At 39.7% G+C, this 25,316-nt stretch overlaps 1 protein-coding gene across 2 annotated transcripts; it reads left to right on the forward strand.

Annotated features, from left to right (window-relative positions):
* The first annotated feature begins 6,022 nt into the window (after window positions 1–6,022).
* On the forward strand, window positions 6,023–21,283 carry DDX47 (DEAD-box helicase 47). Of its 2 annotated transcripts, XM_088141940.1 has the most exons (13): window positions 6,221–6,301; window positions 10,843–11,152; window positions 12,531–12,624; window positions 13,059–13,247; window positions 16,047–16,118; window positions 16,834–16,952; window positions 17,388–17,459; window positions 17,565–17,681; window positions 17,791–17,937; window positions 18,189–18,326; window positions 19,264–19,334; window positions 20,050–20,179; window positions 20,754–21,283. In XM_088141940.1, exons 2-13 carry the CDS (start codon window positions 11,114–11,116, stop codon window positions 20,886–20,888), a joined length of 1,323 nt encoding a protein of 440 aa, XP_087998066.1. In that variant the 5' UTR covers window positions 6,221–6,301; window positions 10,843–11,113; the 3' UTR covers window positions 20,889–21,283. The 2 variants fall into 2 exon arrangements, with proteins under 2 accessions (XP_007423268.1, XP_087998066.1); XM_007423206.4 differs by lacking the exon at window positions 10,843–11,152 and having other exon boundaries at window positions 6,023–6,301.
* Window positions 21,284–25,316: the final 4,033 nt, after the last annotated feature.

The following is a 25,316-nucleotide window of genomic DNA, read 5'->3' on the forward strand; positions in this document are numbered from 1 at the left end:
TAATAATAATACAAAAAATATATCCCTGCAACTGGATGTCAGTGCTGTGAACTCTTTTTCATGAGCTACTGGAAATTATTCCATGGGGATAATTCCCTGATAAACTGGGGACCAAATTCCCTAAAAAAATGGATGAGAAAAGAGGCAAAAATGACCACAGGTGTGTTACAAGAATGTGAGAAGAATGAGGAAATGTTTTGAGGTATATGTGTAAGCTTAGTTCTCACCCAGATGGTGAGTACTGAGCTATACCACTTTACAGAGCAGGTCTAGGTTTTATATGATTGATCTCTCCTGTCTTCACAAATAATAGCAAAAGCTCTCAACATGACAAAGTTGCCCTAAAATGCCTACCTTATTTAGGCAGGGATTTTACTTTCCTATTGGGGGCATTCAGTCATATGTGTCCAGTGATACAGCTCTGGCTTATCAATAGTGAGAACTAAGCCATAAGGCTGTCAAACCTGAAGATGATGTGATGTTTTTCATTTCTTCATGTATTAGTAAGGGGTGGGAGGAACCTGAGGTTCTCAAGTTCCTAAAGCGATGGCAACGAAGGAATTTAAATGTATGAGAGCCTAAGAATGTGGGTATAAGGAGTGTTTTGTAGAGACGGTATAGCAAATCTGACATATTCTTTGCCTTTTTGTTCTTTGTAGGAGAGGAAAATGTGACCATTATGATCTCTGGGTTATCACAGGCATTTATAAAATCAAGGAATATACTCCACAGAATCCTAAGGCAATAAAAAATACAAAACAAGTATGAAATAATTTTGTATCTGTATTTATATTAATTCTCCCCATTTCTTGAAACATTTACTTCAGAAATAACAACTCCCTAAAAATCTTAATGGATTCAGAACACTCAGAAAAATAATTAAGACAATTAGTAATATTATCTTCATCTTCAAATATACAAATTCAGCAGGAATTATCAGTGAGTGTGGGATAAAGTCCCATATTCATATTATAATCCTAGTTCTTTTAATCTAAGCTCCCTTCTGTTCTTCTACACCTCTTGTTCTGAGCACACAGAGGAAATTATAAACTTAAAACAAAGTTTGTTCTTTTGTCCAAATGCATTGCATTATGGTTTATTCAAACCACAGTTAATCAAATAAGATCCCAAACAATGCTCTGACTGCAGTTTATGCAAATAATACTTTGTCACATACTAAACAGAAACTTCTAATAGTAACACTACTACGGCTGAAATACAGGTCCAGAATGCTGTGTTCTCGGGGACTCCTAGGACTAATGGATCTGAATGGCAAAACTCTGGATGACTACTGTACTAGATAACAGCAGAGAGCTATTGTTTTCGGCATCTCTTTGCTGCTGTCTGGATTCTTGCAACCCAAATCTCATAGCCCTAGGACAGTGTTGTCCAAACTTGGCCACTTTGAGTGGACTTCAACTCCCAGAATTCCCCAGCCAGCCATGCTGGCTGGGGAATTCTGGGAGTTGAAGTCCACTCATCTTAAAGTGGCCAAGTTTGGACAACACTGCCCTAGGACTTCCAGGTGGCTGCCAAACAAGCAGCACTAATGCACATTTGTTAAACAAAATGCTGCATTGGCCAGCTGATTTAATTTGCAGCAGCTACACATGGTACTTTAGAGGCATACACTTCTGAGGAAGGGAGATGGTTGTGATGAAATGCAGCCAGTGGTGGCACTAGAGTGGTGACAGCTTCACTGTAGACTTTCACTATCAATTAAAAGAGATTGAGAATGACCAGAATGGAGTGAACACATTTATCTCCCTTCTCTGCTTTGGATTTCCAAACATCTGAAGAAGAAGCAGAGTGCTACTGAACAAGCAAACATGAACCAAAAACCTCAGAAGGGAAACATGTATCTACAAACCTAACAAAGTTATATTTCTGATGCTACACTGTGTGGTATAGAACACTTAAATACTAGTATCGCATGTTCCTGTGGATCACTGACATACCAAAGGGATTCCAAGGTTATACAAAGGGCAGGTCCATATGACAAGCAGTTTGTATACATTAACACTATTGTGTAGAAATGCCTAAAGCAGACCTAATGCAAATTTCTTGGAGGCCTAGACCAGGGTAAGGAAGAAAAACTCAAAGGTGGACATTGGAGATTTTGGAAATATGTGAAAATAGGGATTGACCAAGAATGAACAGAGAAGCTCCAAAGAGATTATGTGAGTGGAAAGGTTCATTAAGAAAAGTGGGAAACAGGAAAAAAAAAATAGCGATAAGGCTGCCAGATGACTGCATGGGTTTCCTTTTAGGAGAATGATAATCCATGAACGGTTGGTGGATGTCACTGCTTATGTTGCCTCTTCAATTTTTGTTTTTTGTTTGCAAATATTGTTATCTGACAAGTGTAGACTTTAGTTGCAGAAATGCAGCAAAAACAAATCTATCATATTTATTGCTTGTAAAGTGGTGAAGATATTATTTATAACTATGTAGCAACCGTGATGCTTGGGCTCTCTCACTTTACCAGTCACACACTGAAAGTTTGTTTGGATTTCCTGACACATTTCCTATTCTTATACAAGAAGAGGATGTGGCACAGTTGGATGCCAAACTGATGATCCAGATACGTCATAGTTCTTCAGCGGTCACGCACGTAGCTAGGATGGGTTCTTCCCCCCCCCCCCCCCATTAACTGGGAAAGTAGTCATGCTTCCTGATATGTTTTTAGCCTATATGAACTCCCTGCACAGCATATTTCCTGGTCACATGGGAGATCTGAGATTAGGAGTAGAGAGAATTGTTGTATAATATAACACACGAAAGTACGGTTTATAAATGAATAAAACACAATGTATTAGCAATACTGCTAATCTCTACTTGTAGGATGAAGTTCTAGAACCTGGTTATCTCATCCTGACCCTTAAAAAGTGCCACACAATCTCTGCTTAGGCAATAAAGAACAAAAATAAGAGGCTAAAAGTGTCAGATTAGTTTTTCAGAGAGTTAACAGTAAAGGAGGCATGTCAATAGTAAGACAGTTAAAAGGGGAAACAGATTTGTAAAAACAAACGAACAAGCAGTCACGTTCAAATAAATCTATGACAACTTATGGTCATAAGGATATCAGTTTTCTTAAATGTTGGCAAACTTTATGTACATTGTAAGTATGATAAACACACCTCTATTATATTAGAATAAAAGTGCTTTGAGCTGAGTACTGTTTTTATAGCCTATCTTTTACTGGAGCTAGCAGAGAACATGGGAGCCACTTTGGTGTAGTGACTAGGGTGCTGGACTAGAAACCAGGCGACTGTGAGTTTTAGCCCTCCATTAGGCATAAAAGCTGGATGGATCACTTTGGGCCAGTTACTCCCTCTCAGCCCAACCCACTTCATAGGGTTGTTATTGTAGGGAAAACAGGAGGAGGGAGCATTATGTACATCACCTTGAATTGCACAAAATAAAGGCAGGATATAAATCTAATAATAAACAAACATTCAGTGCTAAAGATGCTTACTTGGTGAGTTATGGCTGATTAACGGTGCAGAAGAACTGCAGTGGGCTATAGTGTTAGAATATAGTTTGGTGAATTCAGGTTCAAAGGCCCTGTCAACTAGGAAGCTTTACTGAATGAACACAACAATATTAAAAGCAGTTTCTGGGGAAGGCTAATTGCTTGGGGTGGTTATAAACTGAGCCATGTGCCAGTTATGAAGGAAGGGCAAGATAAATATATACTAAAATAAATATAGTACACCTGACTCTACCTGGTTAGGATGGCAGAAGTAACAGTGATGATAATAAGTAGTAGTAGTAATAGTACTGGTGAAAACTTAGGACTTGAATTATTAAGTTTTCACCAGTCTTTGACTGTGAATCTAATTGTAGAATAATAATAATAATAATAGCAGCAATTCCTCAGGGTGCCCTGTGATTAGGCAGGGAAAGATCAGTTGGGGAGACAGGTTGGCTGTCAGCCACCAATACCCTCTTCTTCATAAGGGCATAGCGCAGCAGGAAGTGTGAATTCAGACCATATGTGGGTGTGTAAGACTCAACACTGACTTGATGGCACAGAATCAATCAAGAACAAGAGCGGTTCCATTGGACAGGCTGGGGAGAGAAAGAAAGAGAACAAGAGAGAGTGCACATATGTGCTGTAACAAGCCAGGAAAAGGAAAATCAATTCTGAGTTCTACAGACATGATTAAATAAGAGGAAAAGAAATAGATCCTTACCCTTTGTGTGACATGAGAAACCTGGTAACTTGCCAAGGGTGTTGCTTGGGCTCCATACACAGAATTTGGATTCTAAAGGTTAAAAATACTAAGACTACATAACCCCAAACTATTCTTCCTTATAGTCACTCCGTATAAGTCATGATTACCTTTTCTTTACATGTCAATTATATGATGGCCATTTGTTGTGCTGGTGATGTTCTGGATAGCCCACTTCCAACATCTCCCTTCCCAATGGTGGGATTTAGGTTGCCTTCCAGGTAAAATTTTAACATTAAATAGCTATTTCATATTCATGTGACAATGTCTTCTAGAAAGTTTTCATCACTTTCCAGTTCTGACAAATGACCAAGGGGATTGATGGCTCTTTGAAAGGTCTGGAAAAACTGTGTACTGTTAGAAACACAGAAATGCAACAACTAAATACATAAAATTTCTGCCATATGCACAGCAGCTGCGCTGTGCCCTTACGAAGAAGAGGTTAGAGGTGGCTGACAGCCAACCTGTCTCCCCAACTGATCTTTCCCTGCCTAATCACAGGGCACCCCGAGGAATTGCTATTATTATTATTAATCTACAATTAGGTTTACAGTCAAAGACTGGTGAAAACTTAATAATTCAAGTTTTGGCTTGGGATCAAAACATTACTGCTCCTAAGTATTGGGAATAAGTCCCAATACATCCAGATAGATTTGATAATTCAGAATAAATATTTAGAATTTACACCTTTAATCTTAAATTAGAAGAATGCATATCTGGGCTTAGGACAACTTCCTGAAAAGTCTCAAACACTTGTTCATTTTGGGGAAACAAATTTTTCTGCAATACCACTTCATAATATTCTACATCTGTTCTGGAAAGTTGAGGACAATTTAAACATTGCAGCAGCTTCATATACATGTAAATAATTTTTAAAAGTCATCAGATTTTTTGAGTCAGAAGTTAGCCAGCAGTTTTGTTCTACTTTACTTGACTGGACCTAATACATGGCATGATTTAAAAGTCTGCTTCTCTGGATTTAGCTTTATTTTTTGTGTACCATCAGATACCCTACTACGAGCACAGATACCTGCAGTATCTGACCACTTCTTTTTCATCACCATTTCGCAGCATTACTTTTTCCTACTTAAGTCACCAACAGGCGGCGGTATCTAGCCTCGGCTGATCACGAAAAACTGAGCAGAGCCAGACCGGGGGTAAAGCCTGGAGAGAAGACCACCCGGAAATCACATATCTGTAGGTCATACTGGGAAGTTGAGATACGTACTAGCTACCTCTGGGTAGTGCCAGGAAAACTACAGGAACGTGTCGCCAGGAGTCAATTCGGCCCGAGGGAGCGTTTCCTTTTTCCCCACCCCGCGCCTTCCCCACGATCTCCTGGCGACGGCCTTTGCCGCGCTCTGTGCCTTCCGGGAGCCTCCCACGGGAGCTTTGGGCGGCGGGAACGATCCAAAAAGAGAAGACGCCTCCTCTTCTAGACCGAGAACTCCGGTTTCTATTCCAGTATTTTTGAAAAACTAATCTAGACGAGCCATATCGCAGCTCCAAAAACCCGGCGATCCCCACTGGCAGCAAAGAGTAGTAGCTTTCCGTATCTCTTTGAGGCCGTCTAATGGTCGTCCGGATTTTTGCAACCCATGGGCGGTAGCCGTAATCTAGAGCGAATCCAATTGTGACGTCCCATATAAATTCATGGGGAAATTCGGGATTTGCTAAACCTAGGAATTCTAGGGCTTGCTGCAAAGTAGGACCCCACTCGCCCATCTTTGGGAAGAACGCTGTAATTCTCACGCCCATCGAAAGTCTAATTTCTGCTCTGGAGGCGAGTTGGGAAAAGCCGCAGCAAGACTGGAGACGAATCCAATGAGCCTTTCAACCGTTATCCAACAACGCGAACACATTTCTCTTTCCAGACCCGGAGACTCTTTGCGGCGATGCATTTTCTTTCTATTTCGAGATGGGAGGGGCAAATATAAGCATTTGGACTCGCAGTCCCAAGATGCCTCGCGGTAATTCTGAGGTTAAAGGTGAAACTGAAGATGGCGTCGAGTGTGGAGCATGGGGGTGATGCGGGAGAGGTCGCGGAAACTTTCAAACAACTGGTGAGAGGGCTTTCTCTTATTATCTTTATTATTTATTGTCTCTTCATCTCTCCCCTCCCCCAATGTCTGATGTTTCTTCTGTTTGCTTCCCCGTTCATTTTGACCATCTGTTCAGCTTGAATAACTTGCTATCCTATCTCGGTTTTTCCCGCCCCAATCTCCCGACACTGGGCCACATACAACGAAATCAAAAGACATGCTGCCAGTGGATCGGGCGGGGCACGGCCTCATTGAATTTTTGTCTCAGGTTGAGAGCGAGTGGTTTGGGTGTTAGGTTAGTGTTGCCCTGCTGGTAAGATAAAGTTTGGTCTCCCAGCATTCCCTCCCCCCCCCATGGGGGAGGTATCTGTAATGATCTGTCCTTGGAGACTTAAGGACTTTGATGGACTTTTTTTTTCTTAATGTTCTCTAAGATTTTCCAGAAGGTAGACTTGGTGATTGTATGGATGCCCATATTGACCTATGGAATAGTGAAACAAAACTAGCCATCTGTATAGCATCATTCTTAAATGCCCTCTCTGATGCTGTAGACTTCAGGTATCTCCCTCTTTATCTTAAGCGCTAAAGGTAGTAAAGTAAGCTAGAAGACACCAGTGTCCAGGGATGTAAGACTCATTTCAAAGCTGATTTGATAAGCTTTCCTGTATACATGCACACATGGCAGTGAAGCCTGCAAAGAAGGCTTACTTTGCTGTTGCATATTCAAGTAGCTGCCCTGGTGAACTCTTTAGGGTGATCAAGAAATTATTATTTGCTACAGAAATACCCTTATGAAAGCAAGATGGTTGAGAGAATGGTGGTTATGCAGTTGCAGATGTCCTGGTTACATCTCTTTTTAGTCTCTTTTCTGACCTGGTTTTGACACAAATTCAGCCATAGTAGCCCTCCAGGAGAGAGACAGAGGAAATAAGACTGTTGATCTTGCTTGATCTTTTGGCAGCTTTTGATACCGTTAATCGTGTCCTCCTGGAGTTCCTTCATGAGTTAAGGGTTGGGGGACACTGGGTTATAGCAGTTCCACTTTTAGTTGTAGGAAGAGCCTTAGTAGTAATAGGTAGCCGTGCCCCGGACCCTGACAGCTATGCTGTGGAGTGATGAAGAGTGCTTTGCTAGTACTTTTAAACATCTAGATGTGGGCTGTCTGTCACCAATATTCTGGTGGTACTGAAGTCTGTTTCCTTATTACATGTCAATCAGATGAGGCTGTGCATGTTCTGAACCAGTGACTTTGTGAGCCACATAAGAGACCTTGTGGAATGCATCAGGATGAGGAAGGGGAAAGAGGGTGGGCCAAAACAAAATGTGGGAAAATCCAAAGTAAACATTGTTCTGTTATGATCCTAAACCTATTTCCTGCCACTGCCACTATTCTCACCTTAAGGGTTTTAGAACTCTTTAGAACCATTTAGCCCCTGAGTTCAACCTGCTTACTGCAGGAATCCAAATAAAAGCATCCAAGACAGATGGCTTTTTAATTTCTGCTTGAATACATCCAGTGAAGAGAAGCCATCACCTCTCCAGGTAATTGGTTCCAATGTCAAATTGTTCTTGGTGTTAAGAAGTTTTTTTCTGAGATTCAATTGGAGTTCATCCTGAGTCCATTGTTTCATATCCTCCATTCTGGAACAAAAGAGAATGGGTCTTATATTTATATGTCACATCCTTTTCAAGTATTTGAAAAGCACTATCATAATCCCCCTCAGTGTTTTGTCCTCAAAACTAAGCATGTTTAGCTCCTTCAGTCTTTCCTCAGAACTGAGTTTTAATCTCCTGATCCTTGTTTGACTTTCTCTGAACCTATTCTGTTTTTGTGAATGCTTCCTAAAGTTGCTGCCCAGAACTGAATTTATTACTACTCAAGGTGAGGTCTGACCAAAGCAGAATGCTGTAGAATGGTTATTTCCCACAAATTGGAAATAATGACTTTGTTGCATCTGCCTTTTTTGCAACCACATGATTCTGCTGGCTCAGGTTCAATTTGCAAACTACTGTTCCAAGACCAAGTATCATCACCAAGTATCACAGTATTAAGTATCACAAGTATTATCACCAAGCCAGGTATTTCCCATCTTATACTTGTGCCTCTGATCTTTGTTTCCTAAGAGAAGAACATTGCATTTCTTTTGTAAAATTTCATTCTCTTACTTTCTGCCAATTTCTGTAAATTATCACAATTGCATTGAATTCTATTTCTGTCTTCTAGGATATTGGCCATCCCATTCAATTTTGTGTAATTGGATCTAATAAGCATTGTCTCTTCCTCATCCAAGTCATTAATACAAATATTGACAGATAGAGGATTTGGGACTGAACCTTGTGGCAGTCTTGGCAACCTTGTGGCCAGTTTGATGAAGAACCATTAATGGACACTCTCTGAGTATAATTTTCAAAGACAGATATGTACTGATTTAATTGGCATGCCATCTAATACTTAACTAGCTTGCTAATCAGCATGTCATGGCATACTTTGTCAAATACTTTACTGTAGTCAAATTACATTATGTCTGCAGTATTCCTACAATCTATAAAGGTAGATTTGTTCTTTACAAATCCATGCTGACTTCCAGTAAATTATTGCATTGTTTTCAAGGTGCTTACATATTGATCTTTTTATGGTCTGCTCTAGATTCTTTGAAGATAGTGATGTCAGGTTGACCAGTCTCTAGTTTTAGCCCATTTTTGAATATAGGGACATCTCTTCCAGTTAACTAGCATTTTACTAGTTTTCTAGTTTTTCTCAGATTATTGCTAGTTTCTTCACTACTCTAGAATGCAACTCCTCTTGTCCTGAAGTTTTATTTTAAATTCAGTCAAAATAAAGAAATATTTCTTGACCATGTTTCTGTCTCAACCTTCAGTCCTGCCCTTTCATAATTTCCTGGTGGAACATGGTACTTTGGAGAAGACTAAGCCAAAATAGAAGTTTTTAAATAGCTCTGTCTTTCTTTGTTATTTGATAGTATTTTTATGTCTACATTGAGCGGCTAGTATATGGATTCTTTCCTTTTCCTTTTATTTTGAATGTATTTAAATAAGCCCTTTAGTCATTCATATCCTTTGCTGAACACAGCTCCTTCTGAGATATTGTTTTCCTGGCATGAGCTATACAATTCCAGGCTACTTGTCTATATTCTTCTTTTGTGACCTGGACCTGATCCTTTTCTAGATGTGTGTTTTTTGTTTTCAGATCTTTGCTAAGTTTGTGCACATTGGCTTCTGCTGTTCTCCATTTTTTTCCTCCTCACAACTGTTTGCAATTGTGTTGTTAGTGTTTCCTTCTTTAGGAATTCAAACACATCTTGAGGTACTTTTCCCAGTTCTGTAAATATAGTGAAGGTAGGGGAGAAATTAATTTGGATTTTGGGGCAGGAATAGATATTTTTTTACAAACAATGCAACACTGTCTCTGTTGTACCTTTTGAACAAATTCAGTTGCTATTTTCCAGTCATGGGAATCAACACACCAGGTCATACTTGCCTTTCTGTACTAAGAGTTTAATCCTATCCTATTTATTTCAGATACCTTAGCATTAGTGTATAGACACTGAAAGCTATGAACTTTGCTATAACGTTCTTTTTGATTTTTCATTGAGGGGTTTAAGAGTCCCATTTCATTAATATTTTCTCATTTTACATTTTACAAGTCTTAAGTCCTTTAGAGTTTTTGCTTTTTTCCACCCAAGAATTCAGTTTAAACCTTCCTAATCAACCTATATTGCAACCTCTGGGCTTTGTTGAGTAGGAGCATGTGACTAGGGGATTTCAACCCTTTCTTCCCCCTTTTGGAAGACAGACCGGTCTCAAAAGAGATTTTAAAAAAAAGGTATGTAAAAGTGTTTATTTTATTTTTTTACAAAACTGATGCAGTGTTCGAAGCAGATCACAAGATGGCACTGATTTGCTACAATTAATGAACTTGGGCAGGATCTTAGAAAAGAGTCTATTGCTAGACCTTACAGTATTTTTGTTCACAAAAAGTTAATAAAGAGAAAAATACCTTCTTGGATCCAGCCTTACAAAGGGGGGGAAAAAAAGGCTGAGGATGAACAGAATTTTCTTCTTGTTCAGAGAATATAAACCCACAAGATAAAAAGATTTAACTAGCACCCTACAGAAAAAAATAAAATAAAAAAAACTAACACCCTTTTTTCACTGGGCTTGTTTACCAATTCTTAGGAGGCAAATGGATTTCTGATGCACAAATCCTCTTTTTGTCTTCTTGGATTTTTCAAACTTCTGGCAGATTCCAACTTTTAATCAAAGGAACAGTGTTAATTTTCTCCTTTTTCTAGGCCCAATACTCAGCTTCTCCCTTTGTTCTTAAAGAATTGAAACTTCCCTTTCACCTGCTGAGAAGGAGGAGCTGGGAGAATTCTGATTCTGTATGAGACCCAAAACATGCACCTGTCACTTGTAGATTCAGTATCTGAGATGAGTGAATGTGTATTTCTCTGTCTGGCATGGGGACTACCAGTCTGGAGTATGTGAATGCAAGCTGGCTTTGGAGCAATCCCATTTTACAGTGTGTCTTTTTTTTCCAGAGTCTGTTTCATCTGCAAGGGCCTGAGAACGTCTCTGAGTTCCGCTGGGGTTGAAGAGTTGCATTCTGGTTGTTACTCCTACCCTGTGGGCTTGCTTCTTTCTCTGTTTGACCATTTTTGTTATGGAGAGTTGCTTTCTTTGAACTGATAAAATCTTGTGCTTTCTCATCTGCTGAAGTGTGGCCATTTGCTCCTCTATCTCTTTGCTCTATCTACAAGTGACAGATGCGTGTTTTGGGTCTCATTCAGAATCAGAATATTTTCTTCAACAATGCAACTAAGCTCCTTCAGGGTGGGAGGAGACCTTATGGTGAGTGCTTCCCAGGCATAGGAATTTATTTTCTGTGAGATTGCACTTCCTCAGAAAGAACAAATATGTAGCTGAGGGTACTGTTAGATCATTGCTGTCACTGGAGGACCAAATGACTTCTGTGGCCAGTGCTTATTGGCAGCTTTGGTTGGTATACCAACTACACATTTTTCTCTAGAGGGATATCTTAGCAATTAAATAATTAATCATTTAATTATTTTGAATGTTATTACAAATAATAATTACAATGGTACCTCGGGTCACGAACTTAATTCGTTCCGTGACTCTGGTCGCGACCCAAATTGGTCGTGACCTGAATCAAATTTTCCCATAAGGTTCAATGTAAATACGGTTAATCCATTCTGACCCCTATGAATTTGGTCGCCAACCGATTTTGGTTGCGACTTGAATCAAATTTTCCCATAAGGTTCAATGTAAATATTGTTAATCCATTCTGAATCATATGTATTTTTTTTTAAAACCACAAAAATATGACACAAAGTACAGTACAGTATACTATGAAGAGAGAGAACGCTAACCTTGCTTGAGGCGTGGAGGACAGGAAGGCGGGTGGGGAGGCGGTTATTGTTTGGAGGGAGAGTCCCCCTCCCTACAGGAAGCCACGGCCACGTGTGTCAGCAGGGAAAATGGCCGCGGATCCTGTTTGTCACCTGATGTGGAGTTCACGAATGGAAGCAAAATTTTGCAAACGGTGCTGTTTGTGACCTGAATTGGTCGTGAACAGAAGCGTTCGTGACCCGAGGTACCACTGTACACACACACACACACACATATATATATATATAAAACTGCATTAGCTGCCAGTAAGCTTCTAAAACCAAAGTTTTGCTTATGGCCTTTAAGGCCCTAAACAACTTGGGGCAAGGATACGGGATGGACTTGGTCAGTTTCTTCCTTTGTTGAAGGAGGTCCTCCTGCATGTGCCTAGCCCTGCACGATGCCATTATGCTCGCCTGTTGCTCAGCTTTCTCTGTGATAAGAACTTTACTCTGGAATGCTTTCCCTCCTGAAATTCATGAGACACCCATGGTAGGAATCTCTTGAAAATCTCGATCTTCACCCAAGCCTTCTCTGTATGAAAGTTAGATAAGTCTGTTTTTCCTTTCCTTTGTTACTATATGTTTTGCTTTATTTTATATTATGTTTTGTATTTTATAAATTTGGTTTCTGGTGCTTTTGTATAGGAAGCACTAGAAACTACATTAATAAAAAAATTACAGTTGTCCCATGCTTTAAATTTTTCAGTTTTCTGGAAATTAAGAAGAAGAATGCTACAGGCTGTATTGAATAACAAAGACTGTGCCCTCTTGCTCATCATAGCTTCTATTTCTTCCCTTTTTTTTCTTTGAAATAACAGGGAGTGACAGATGTACTGTGTGAAGCATGTAGTCAGTTAGGATGGAAGACACCAACAAAGATCCAAGTAGAAGCTATTCCAGTTGCACTCCAAGGTGAGTGTGATTCTGGGACCTGCAATTTCAGAAAAAGGAGAGAGTATGCAGTACTGGTAGATTTCATTTCATTTCAGAACAACATAATTAACAGGGGTCTGCTTTTCCAACTCTGTGAACTAGGGTAAACTGCAAGGCATCCTTTATTTATTTATGGGACCTTGCCACCCTCCCCGCCATTATTTAGTCTAACCCTGAATTAATGGAAGGATAAATATAATTTTTAAAGTTTCCTTTGATATATGACAGAAGAGCCAAATGCTTCAATAAGTGAAACAGAACAGTCTTAACTTCTGGTGCTCTTTTTGCACACTTACTCAACTAATATTAACTGAAAAAACTTTCCACAATTACTTTTGGTTCTATCTATCTGTACTACTATGTTGCATTTTTTTTCCTTTGGCATTGAATATGACACAATTCTTTTCTCATAGGTCGGGACATCATTGGCTTAGCAGAGACAGGATCTGGAAAAACAGGGGCTTTTGCTTTGCCCATCCTTCAGGCATTATTAGAAACTCCTCAGCGCTTCTTTGCTCTGGTACTTACACCAACCCGGGAGTTAGCCTTTCAGATCTCTGAACAGTTTGAAGCTCTTGGATCTTCCATTGGTGTCCAGAGTGGTAAGTGGTGTGGCTACAAGACTTCAAATGAGCATAAAACATTGTGAAGTTTAAGAGAATAAGTAGGGGCAAAAGCATGACCTTTTTAAAAAATTGTATGCTGGACTTAAGAAATGTACAACATTCTAGCTGCCAAGTATGAACTTTGATATGTCTCTACCAGTCTTTATATGAATCCACAAAAATGACTACAGACAGTCCCCTACTTACAAACAGGTTACATTCTAAGCGGCTGTTTGTAACTCCATTTTGTTTGTAAGTCCAACCAAGTAAAGAGTAAAAAAAAGAGGAGGAGGCAGGGCAACGGTGTGAGCAGAAAAGGGCTATCTTCTGCTGCCAGTGCATCACCAGGTGAGGCAGGAGAGGGGTTGGTAGCGGAGGAGAGGGGAGCAAAGGACGAGCCTGTGGGGTGTGGCATGCTCCATTGCTGGGCGAGGCAGGAGACCACTGCCCCCTCTCCCCTGTCATCTGCCACTTCTCCCTCTCCTGCCTCACCCAGCAACAGAGTGCGCCGCGTAAACTAACCCTTTCTGGGAACTCCAAGTTCAACGCAAACCTCAAATGCAAACAGAATGTGGGAGAAGACGGGAAAAGGTTAGTTTGTGGCGCACTGCGAGCTAACCCTTTCCCACCTTCTCCCAACTTCTGGTTCTGACTTCTGGGTCCATCCTGTTTGTGTCCATGAAAGTTTGCAACATGAAAGGTTGCAAGTAGAGGACTGTCTATAGTTTCAATTTTTTAAAAATTAGTCTACATGTTTTTGCTGGCTTCAGAGAAGGCCCCTATCCTGTAAGCTTTTGACAGATTAAGAAAAAAATATTGGCTTTCTTAATCCCTGGAAAAAAATGGCTTGTTTTCTTCTGCATCTGTCATGGAAACAACAGGCTGTTGATGGGGTAACAGAATAAACTATCCTTACTCTACCAACCTTCTTATTCCTCTGCATTGGATCACTGATTGCTTAGGGCTTTCAGGAAATTTGCTAATAGAAGACTGATCTGATAAAGCTAAAAGTTTGGCAAAACCATTAAAAAAAGGACATTGGAAAAAACTGAAGATGGGATTGCACTTTTAGAGCTGTTATTTTTCCTGTGTATGGTCATGCAAATTAAATGTGTTGAATGTGGCTGTTTTTTTCAATTCCATAATCTGGTCCTGTTTTTTCATCTTCAAGTTCATTATTTTTCTTAGGTATATTCTTGTGCATGTGTAGCTTCTCTAAAAATGTATAATGATAAGTTGGCTTGGGAAGAGCTTTGCATGACACTGCGTACAATTCAAAACAAAAAATTTGCTGCCTAAAGTAAACACTGATAACTACTCCACAATGCTTATGTAAGGTTGTCATTATTACAACATCTCCTGGACATAGGTGTGGGGGTGCCCATAATGCTATTTCTATTCTGGCTATATGGTGTTATGCAAATACAGAAAAAGACTAAAATTGTGAGCAAAAGTAATTAAAGGCAAAGATAGAAAAGAGAAAAGCAAAGATTACCTCTAGTTTATGCCAACACTATTCATTATATTTCTTCATATCTTTCAGTCCTTGCAAACTATCCTTTCCTTGTTTCCATCATCCATATATGCTTTATACATCAGCTTCTTTTCTTTCAGTTTCTCACCTCTCATAAGCTCTATTCAGTCATGATTTCCTTGGACTTCTTCCTCTTGACCTATTCACTCTTCATTCAAATACTTGTTTTGCTATTTGATTGTCATTCATTTCCTGTGTATCACCAATTCATGACAACATACCTTTTCATTCTGGTCACAAAATGTGTACTGTATTCTCATACATTTTTCAACTTATCTCTGTTTGTTTTACCACTCAGTGCTTCTTAAATATGCCATTCCTACTGTACTTATACACAGCTATTTTGGGGTATTTTTACAAATTATTCAATATGATATATTGCAAATATTGCAATGTATTTCCACCAGTATTTGCATATCATTTATTTATTTATATATCAAATTTGTCACCACCCATCTCATTAGAAAACAACTCTGGGTGATTTACAGAAAAGATAAATATTAATTAAAAATACAATATAACAATTAGTCCTAAATAAATAATAAATATCTTCCAAGAAGTGACGGTAGCTAGGAATTATTAGGCTCAGGGAGCATTATCAGGGCGCCAGCCACTCCCAGGGTTGGTTAAAGCTCTTTTTGCCCCACGCAAACTGGCAGAACCAGGTCTTCAGTTCCTTCTGGAAAGCCAGCAGGGTAGAGGCCCGCCACACCTCTGGGGGGAGAATATTCCAGAGGGCGGGGGCAACAGCAGGGAAGGCTCTCCTCCTGGGCCCCACCAGCCGACATCCTCTCGCTGATCGGGTCTGTAATATGCCTTCTCTGCCTGACTGGGTGGGACAGGTCAATGTGATGGGAGTGGGACAGTCCTCAGGTAACCTGGACCCATGCCACGTAGGGCTTTAAAAGTAATAATGCCTTGAATTGGACCAGGAAGCAAACTGGGACCCAATGCAGCTCCCGCAGCAAAGGTGTTCTATCAAGATACACAGATTCATCTATTTGTTCTAGATTTTTTTTGTCATATACATGTAATTTGCCACTATTTGCTCTGTTTTTCCTGTTAAACACACAAGTCCGTACTTCCCATTGCACCATAATGTCTGTCTATTGTTCACTGCAAATTATTTGGATTATCAGATGACAATATAGTAAATGCATACTTATTCACATCTCTGAGGCAGACTATTGGGGTAGGGGTGAATAGAGTTGTGGTTGACTTGCTGAAGTGGCCATTGTTTAATTTTTCTTTTCTTTCCTAAGCTGTTATTGTTGGAGGAATTGACATGATGTCCCAATCTCTGGCCCTAGCCAAGAAGCCCCATGTAATCATTGGTAAGGAACTAGCCTACAATTTGATCCTATGAAAATGGAAAGATACTGAAAAAAAGGAGAGATGTAATTGACCATCCGCTGCACCCATAATTAGCTTCCTATCTCTTGCCTTGCCAAGTTAATCTCCCTGAGTTCAATTAACTAGTTACTGGTCTTATATTTTAAAACAATAGCAATTGGGAGAACATATCTGACACAATGGCTTGTAATGTCCTTTTGGGTGCTGTGTTTGCTTTGAGTCTCTAGTTGTTAATTTCTCTAATTCATTATATTCCACTTTGATAAATTAATTTCCCTGTGAATAACAATAACTGATATATGCTATTTAGATAGCATTACTTCATCAAATGTATCATGTAGCTTTAGAATGAATAGATTAGTCACCTTGCCTGTACTCTTGCCTACGAGAGCAACTTTTTAAAAATATACTCCTGATTTAGGACAAGTCCCTGTGTTGGTGGAATTCAACTAGCCATGTCGTTTCAGACCTATACAGGACTCTGGCTCAACCCATACTCCTCAGAATATGTTTCACAAGGCTTTTTGGCGAAGGGAAGCAAGTGTCCTTTGAGAGCTGACAAACCTGAGTGTGTTGAGTTAAATGACAGCAGTACTCCATATACTCAGCTCAGTCTCTTCTCTCTCTATATTTAAGTGGGCAAAATTATCAGCTATTTTGGCTGTTAACCATTTATAACACTCTTTCTCCTGGTAGCTACACCTGGTCGCCTTATTGATCATCTTGAGAATACAAAGGGTTTCAACCTTAGAGCTCTGAAATACCTAGTTATGGATGAAGCTGACCGGATCCTCAACATGGATTTTGAAACAGAGGTGAGATGCACCCATCTCTGCCATTTTAGAATGGTTTACTGAACTGTTAAGAAGGTGGTGTTTTTCAGAAATATGATTCCAAAATATTCACATACATTCATGGGACCTGTTTCAGCTTCCCTTCCTGATATTGAATGCATACCCTGTATTCCCTGGGTTGCTTAGAACTAGTTGCTTGGGAAATAAGTTCATTAATTTCCTGTGGATATGACTCTTCCCAGTGCATTCTAGCTAAACTGGACCCACTTAAATTTGAGCTCTTCCCACAGGATGTTCTTTGGTTGTTAAACTCATCACTCCTTGCTGAGGAGTAGTGGAATGACTTGACTTGCTCAGTTGCGTCCATCAGGCATACCTGGTGTAGGTCTGCATGCACACATGCACATTGATCAGTGTTCTGTTCTTTTGCATTTCATTTGCTCTCTCTTTTCACAGGTAGATAAGATCCTGAAAGTAATTCCCAGAGATAGGAAGACATTTCTTTTTTCTGCTACAATGACTAAAAAGGTGTGAGTCAGCTTGACACTTTGCATTTGTTTAGGGGAATGGGGCAGAATTGAGACATAGAGCTATAGTGGAATTATTGTCTGAAAACTTAAAATTAATTCTCAGGTGCAAAAACTCCAGCGTGCAGCCCTTAAAGACCCTGTTAAATGTGCAGTGTCATCAAAGTATCAGACAGTTGAAAAACTTCAGCAATACTATATTTTTATTCCTTCCAAGTTCAAGGTAATTTGTTTTTCTCTCTTGTTTTGGACTTTCTCTACTATTTGGTATCTTTTTAAATCTGTTCTCCTTTCCTATTTCCTGATATAAGTTCCTTTTCTGATGCTCTTAGGATAGTTATCTGGTGTATATTCTGAATGAACTTGCTGGCAACTCATTCATGATATTCTGCAGTACATGCAACAATACTCAGAGGACAGCACTCTTGCTTCGAAATTTGGGCTTTACTGCTATTCCCCTCCATGGACAGATGAGCCAGGTACAGGTTGACCAAGAAAATTTCTAGATTATTGTATGAAGTAATAAATATATTGTAATAGCAAACAAATATGTATGCATCCTCAAAAGTGTTTTCCTTTCAATAATGTTTTGCCCACAAATGTGGTTGTGTGTGGTACATCAGAAAATTGTGATTAATAAATAGTGAAAGCTTTCATACCTTCCACTTTGTCATGCTAAATGAGGTGAAAAAACGTAAGTGCATGCTAACTTGCTCTTTTGTCCCTCTAGAATAAACGATTAGGGTCACTGAACAAGTTCAAGGCTAAAGCACGTTCCATCTTGTTGGCTACTGATGTTGCAAGTAGAGGCCTTGACATCCCCCATGTTGATGTAGTGATAAACTTTGATATTCCTACCCATTCCAAGGTGAGTTGTAAAAAAGCTGTTAGGTGATATACAACTCTGCTGCCTAGAATTTCAAAGATGTCATCATGGAATTTGAAACTGAGTTTGCCCATCCAGTAAGAACTTCTTGTGAAGGCTTGCTGTGTGAGGTTTGGGGGACATGGACCAGACAGCAGATCTTTTATATTGTGGCCCCCATCTTATGGTATTATCTGCCCTCACAAGTTCCTATAGCTCCTTCCCTCTTGGCATTTTGTAAGGTCATTGGAACAACTCTGTTCTACTGTGCCTTTCAGCCTATTTGATTGTTTAGGGACATTCGCCTTGGAGGTGGATTTAATGTTATTGTTTTTCATGTTTTTATTCTTTGTACACTGCTCAGAATTTGTGAATTACAAAATATCTGTAAAATAAATAAATAGACCTGAAGGAATGGGTCTGTAATTGATGGTTACATAGAATATGAAGTTGTGAAGCACTGAGTGATATTAAAGCTCAGAAGGTTAAAAGGTATGTCAGCAAGAGGTTGAGTAAAAGAGAGAGAGTTACAGGGATAGGAAATTAGTATTATAGATGTGGCGCAGTCATGGTGGGTTGATGGGACTTCACCACTTTTGGTGATGGCAGCAGCTCCAGAATGGATCTTTCCTGTTTGAATCTCAAGTGACAGCACTAGCCAGACATGCCTTTACTATTTTGCACTGAGCACCTGCTTTTTGAGCTGTGCATATTCCTTTTTAGGGAGTTCACTTGTTTTCCTCCTTATCAGCTTTCAGAAACCTGGTGAAGAGCATCTCTTTTTAAGAGTTCTTCTCTGAACTGGCTTCCTTTATCTGGAGTACTGTCTGTTTTAATATTTGATATCTGTGATACAAAAGTTTTGTTTTAGGGGCATTTATTTTAGTGGCTCTCCTGTGACCACCATCTTGTTCTGTTCCTTACTCTGGATTCCTTTCAGGATTACATTCATCGAGTAGGGAGAACAGCTCGAGCTGGACGATCTGGTAAATCAATCACCTTTGTGACACAGTAAGTTACTGTTCTGTGCTACTCCAGCTGTACCACCAGCAGAATTTCTGTATTCCAGTGCAGTGATTCCCAGCTACAGGATCCTTGGGGACCACAGAATTATTTCATAGGGCCCACAATATGCAGTAAACATGGGGAAAAAACATACACTCCCCCCTGCACAGTTGGAAGGAGATTTGAGGGAACAGCACATGAGTGGGGTCATTCCTCCTTCCTTCCAGTGCCAGACTTCCCTCTCCTCGGCATACATAACGTAAGCATAGCTTTTCCTAACATTATTAAACTCTCTGCATTATGCCTGGCTATAATCTCTGAAACTGCCCATAAATTGGAGGGTGAAGCTGGGCCCCTGCATGCTTTACTGCAGAGTAAACTTGGATGAGCACATAGCCTGCCTAGTATTTGCATGGAGAATCTTCCAGAAAGCCCATGGTTTATGGTATTATTTACGCTTTTTATATAACACTGAAGTCTAGAATAGTTTTGGCTGTGTATTGAAACTCAGAGGGCCCCTTAGGGGCTGTGTTGTACTTTTTCTATATAGCGGAGAAAAGTTGTTTTTTTAAAAAAAAAAAAAGATTGAAGGAAAGAAATAGTAAAATGATTCAATAGTATAAAAACTTCGCTGAATTTGTTTTTGACACTCGTGTCAACTAATTGACAGGAAATTAATTAAGATGAGAATTCTTCAGAGAAATCCTTTCTCCTCCTTCAGGTATGATGTTGAGCTCTTCCAGCGCATTGAGCACCTGATTGGCAAAAAGCTGCCAGCCTTTCCCACCCATGAAGAAGAGGTCATGATGTTGACCGAGCGTGTGGCTGAAGCACAGAGATTTGCTCGCATGGTAAGCTGCTTTAAAGCTGGGTCTAGGTTTGTTTTATGTAGAAATGTGGCTGTTGCAACCATGACTGAGAGAAGAATAATAGGATTTATACAGCCTCAAGTATATTGCTTGGGCAGTCAAATTCCAAATGAGGCTGTTTACTTCAAGAAGTCGAGATGTTCTTGTGTTCTTGCATGAAGAGCTGTATTGCATACCCTCATTGTTGTGGGTTCCTTTTTTATTTTTCTTCAAAATTAAAACATAATCCCATTAACTCAGGGACAACTCTAAAGGGTCTATTGTGTTTGCTGCCAACCCCTTTCCTAATTTGGAAATTTCACCTCTGTTTTTCATATATATCTGGAATTTGGGGAAGATAGAGAACAGCATGGTCACTTTGTTAATGTTTAAAGAAGGAATCAAATTAACTTTTATTAAATAACATGCCCAAAATGCTGCCTACGGGAGTATCTAAATGCAAATTCACATGCCAAAAGGAATGTTTAATATTTTCCGTGCTCTTTATCTTCTTGATTATCTCAGTGATTGAATCCCTTAGAGGTCTTGTGATACTACTTTCCTGTTTTCTTTGCAGGAATTGCGGCAACAAGGGGAAAAGAAGAAACGCTCTCGGGAAGAGACAAATGATGATGATGATGCAGAAGGAGCATTGGGAGTCAGGAACAAAGTTGCTGGTGGGAAAAAAAAGAAATGGAAAGTTGAGAAATAAATACCATCAGACTTTATTTCTCCATATTTTTATGCAATTTGGAATCTTGGAATCATCAGTCCAACCCCATTATCAGAATGACTTTCAAGGGATACTATGGAGAGCATCTCAGCAAATTTAGCGGTCCAACTTCATGGATATAATCTAGAAACGATTCTCCTTGCAAGCCTGGGAAACCTCTCTTAACATTGGAGGAGTCTTTTTATTCTCTAGCAGTGCTTGTTCAGTATTCCTCTGAAGAAAGCAGGACAGAACAGGTTCCCTATATTCTTTCTGGACAATGGAATTGGGAATATGACAGAAGCTTTTCAGTCTGCTGACACCCAAGTTACAGTAATGATTTTTACAGCCCATAATTTATTTAATAAGATAATTTGCAAAAACATGGGGGGGGGGAGAAGAAAACGAATACGTTCAAGATATGTCAGCAAATATCAGACTGTAATGCAATTCTTGAATTTTAAAAGGAAGGACTTGAAAGGAGGAGAATAAAAAAAAATGCTAAAATTTTGCTTATTTACATAATTGTGCTACAGTTGCAACTTCTAGGTTTTTTTTCTCAGGTTATCTGACATTTAGCCATCTTTATTTGCCTCAGTCTGTTATGAATGCATCTGTAGACTTCGCAGTATAGTAACCTCACCAGACAGCCTTTATACTAAAGAAGTTCCATAAGCTGATGGTTTTTCTTCTTCTTCAGGTGATTCCTGAGGCAATTCTACCTGACAGCCAACACTAAGAGGCACTCTTCTTTCACATAAGATCTGTGCCAGAGTGAATTGTCTGTTACAGATTGGTTGCTCATAAAGCAAAAATCCAAAACCGTGCCAGGGTTTAGAATGAGAGAGCGCTGTTGCAAGTTTGAAATCATCTGTTGTACAGTACTGTTGTACAGTACTGTGGCTCATTTCCTGCAGGTGACTCTTAAAAGGGACTTCACCCAAGCATAGCATATAATCAGATAACTGATTGATTAATTGGAATTTGAAGGCATTCCTTTTAAATCCCCTGTTGAGAACATAGCTTCGGACCTCAGAACTATGTTTTACCTGTGTTGTGTGGGGCAATAGCCAGTGGGGGGGATCCCAGAGATTTAATGAACAACCGATGCCAGGACTACAGTAACATACAAAACTTGAGTAGTAGGCGCAACATACTTACATAGGGGAGCTCTCATTCTGATCAGCCACCACAGACAGTGGCAGGAGAGGCACTTCATCAAGGCGTGTCTGTCACTATGGTTCTTTAACATCCAGGTTTATAGTCCTGGATTCCCCTTCCCATCTGGTGCCAGGAAACAGTGCGATTGATCATCAGATTGACATTTGTGTACTCATATCAGGAAAAGCTGGGTGGGGATGGGAGGTACTTCCTGTTCCCCAAGCTGCATGCAGTAAATCTATTGATGGGAAAGGGAAGGTAGTTATGTGATCAAGGAGAGTGAAGGGTTAATTACATTGATAGCGAGAATGGAAAGGCTATTTGCGCTCCTTATCTCCTGAGCCTGGCAGCCAGGAGGCAGCAGGACTTCCTTGGAAGAAGCAGCAGGAAGAGACTAGCTTGACTTTTAAAGAAAATCTAGCTCTGATCACCCTTGCAGAATAATTTTCACAACAATCTGATACTTTCATTTACCATGCATTTTTGATCCAGGACATTTTACAGTAATAGATTACGAAACTTAAATTTTTACATTTCTGTTGCTATCACAAAGCTTATGAGAGGGAGAGAGCCCTGTATATAGTAAGGATTTGTGTGTGCATACTTACACCATATCCTAATGGGCTCTACTTTTCCAAGCTGGGAATAAACAGCCGTTCATGATAGGAATAAAATAATAGTCATAAAAAAAAACTTTCCCCACTCACAGTAGAAGCAGTTTCTTATTTCATTCAGATGCTGATGGGGTTTGGTAGAGGCTGAGCAGGAAACAAATCTTGGGTTTGGAGCAGAGAGTTTTTTCAAAACAGTCATATACATAGATTCAGTATGTGGCTGTTTTGAAAAAAGCATACTCTGTGTGGGGGATTATTAGAATTTAATCATACTCTGTATGGTTCTGAACCTTGCATCTCCAAAAGCATATCACAGAGCCAGAAAAGTTGCAGAAGAGGACAACCAAAGTGCTAAAGCATCTTTTAGCAACATCCCTTTGAGAAAATTTGATGTTTGTGACAATAGCTGAGAAAAAAAAGCAGGTGAAAAAAGTGTTGTATAAAAACATTCACGGCATGGAGATGTTTTCCTCACAGGACTGTATCAGAGAAGTGTGTGGAGGGGCAATGTGAACTGACAAAGCACACTTCATAAAGTTCTTTATGGAACCTGTGTCCGCAAAGCATAATAGCTGAGCACTGAAATGGCTCTAAAGGACTTTGTTCTTACCTGCTGTGGATCTGCCCTATCAGTAACTCATGGGAGCTAAATGGTTACCATCAGCACCAGGAACAGTATACCTCCGAGTACCAGTTATAGGGGAATATAACTTACTAATTCACAGAATTTCTAAGTTGTCCAAATTCACCAGACTTGGTGGCTCACAGAATACACAAAAATCCATGTGTGATCCAAAACATATCAAACAATGAAATCAATAAAATAAGAGTTAGGGGAAAAAAGGGGGGTTAATTAAAACCTAATGAAAGCCGCTTAAAATAGCATCAGCTGTACAAAATAAAATGTATGCCCTAAATATGTGGCAGAAGAGCCCCATTTAAGCCACCTTCCTAAAAAATGAATGATGCTGGAGCCATCCAGATTTTGGAGGCAAAAGGCTGGTTGGGGCCATCAACACAAAGACTTGCCTCCAAATCTGCAATCCACTTGCATCTTGAAAGAGGGGAGGTGAATGCACAGATCAGGTAGATCCTCTTTGGAGAAAATGGTCTTGCAGATAACCTGAACCTAATCCACAAGCTGTATAGGTTCAGACTATCACTTTACAAGGAAATACGCTGGCAACCAGTGCAGTGTCTGTAGTATAGGTGTTACTGTGCCAGCAAGAGAGCAGCTGCATTCTGTAGCAACTTAAGTTTCTGAGTAGTAGTCAAAGCCAGCAGTGTGCACTGTTGCACTCAGGTCTTGCCCTGGGGTTTGCAGAGGCATCTAGTTGGCTTCCACTAGTACAAAATGCTGGACAAGATGGGCTTTTAACTGCTTCTGCAGAGCTCTTGCAGACATGGACCATTTGGGTAAAGTTAATCTTTCACCAGCTTTTAGTGATTCAAGCCTGCCTAAATGAATGAATGAATGAATGAATAAGCAAGCAAGCAAGCTTTTTCTCAGCTATATCCTAGATTACAGAAGGTTATCCCTAGGATCTTGCAACTTCATAGAAAAAAATTAGTCATTTTTATTACTATTATTTGATTATAGCTGCACAAATGAGTGTTGAGGATATCCAATTAAATAGATTGCCTAACTGTGGCTCACTTGAATGATACACTTGTTATAAATGTGTGCATGTGAAAGTCTATTGACTGACAATGTTCTCCCTCTAAATGGCATTGAGATACTAATTGGATAGAAGCCCATTGTCATAGGTAATAAATATATCACGAATGACAGAGATTCCTTTTTTCCTGCCCATGAAAAGTTAACATGGGAAAAGGAGGAGAAAGATGGGAGGGCAGAGTTCAATACTGACTATATCATGCAGTGAAGTGACATCGTTGCTGAAGGTTGGAGGAGTAAAAATACCCTTTGGAGAAATGCCTAAAGGGGTTCCTGCATTAGTCTGTTGCAGCAAAAGCAACCAAGATTATTGTTGCATTTTAAAGATTAATAGTCTTGCATATTACTTTATACATCAAAATCTAGTTCATCAGGAACATTGTACTGTCCTGAGACAGGAATGAGTGCTCATGCAGACATTGTTGAAGGCAAAGGGGTGGGATGGAAGAATAGTAAAATGAGAGGTCACTAGCAGTGAGAATTAGTGTCTAGTGAAAAAACAGTTGTTGGGTGTGATGTAATCTCGCAGTGATGAGATGATGAATGCATGGTTCATACATCCTACCAAGTGATAAGATTTGTTATTTGAGATGACTCCTGATATAACAACCTAGCTATTGTGGCTTATTCATTTTTTTTAAAATCAAGATTTAAAGTGAAGATTGACCCCAGGGGTAGTATAGGATCACTTTTTAATCTGTGAGAAATAGGCAGGCTTAACACTAAGGCAGGATTTTTAGACAAGATTGGTTGCCACAAAATGCTAAGCCATCATAGAAGGTTAACATGCAATGGCTTGGTAGTTTTATGCGAACCAGGCCATTGCTAACTCATCTAATAAATTTTATTTCAATTGTTTTGTGCTGAATCAGTGGTATCTGCATTGATGGAGGATGACCAGCTTGAGGAAACTGAAGTAAAATTTCCTGAGGGCAAGTATGTGCTTTGAATGCCACCACTTAACTGTGCTTTCTT

This window comes from Python bivittatus, unplaced genomic scaffold (genome assembly GCF_059951505.1).
Source record: "Python bivittatus isolate LINGU-HERP-01145 unplaced genomic scaffold, Pbiv_v1 ctg000330_np1212, whole genome shotgun sequence".
Taxonomy (NCBI): domain Eukaryota; kingdom Metazoa; phylum Chordata; class Lepidosauria; order Squamata; family Pythonidae; genus Python; species Python bivittatus.

Bases quoted from the DNA above. Each gene is read 5' to 3' on its own strand.
- DDX47 (XM_007423206.4), top strand. From the start codon at position 6,239: ATGGCGTCGAGTGTGGAGCATGGGGGTGATGCGGGAGAGGTCGCGGAA. The intron at 12,625-13,058 runs GTGAGTGTGATT...CTTTTCTCATAG, and splicing joins TATTCCAGTTGCACTCCAAG to GTCGGGACATCATTGGCTTA. The intron at 17,938-18,188 runs GTACAGGTTGAC...TTGTCCCTCTAG, and splicing joins TCCATGGACAGATGAGCCAG to AATAAACGATTAGGGTCACT.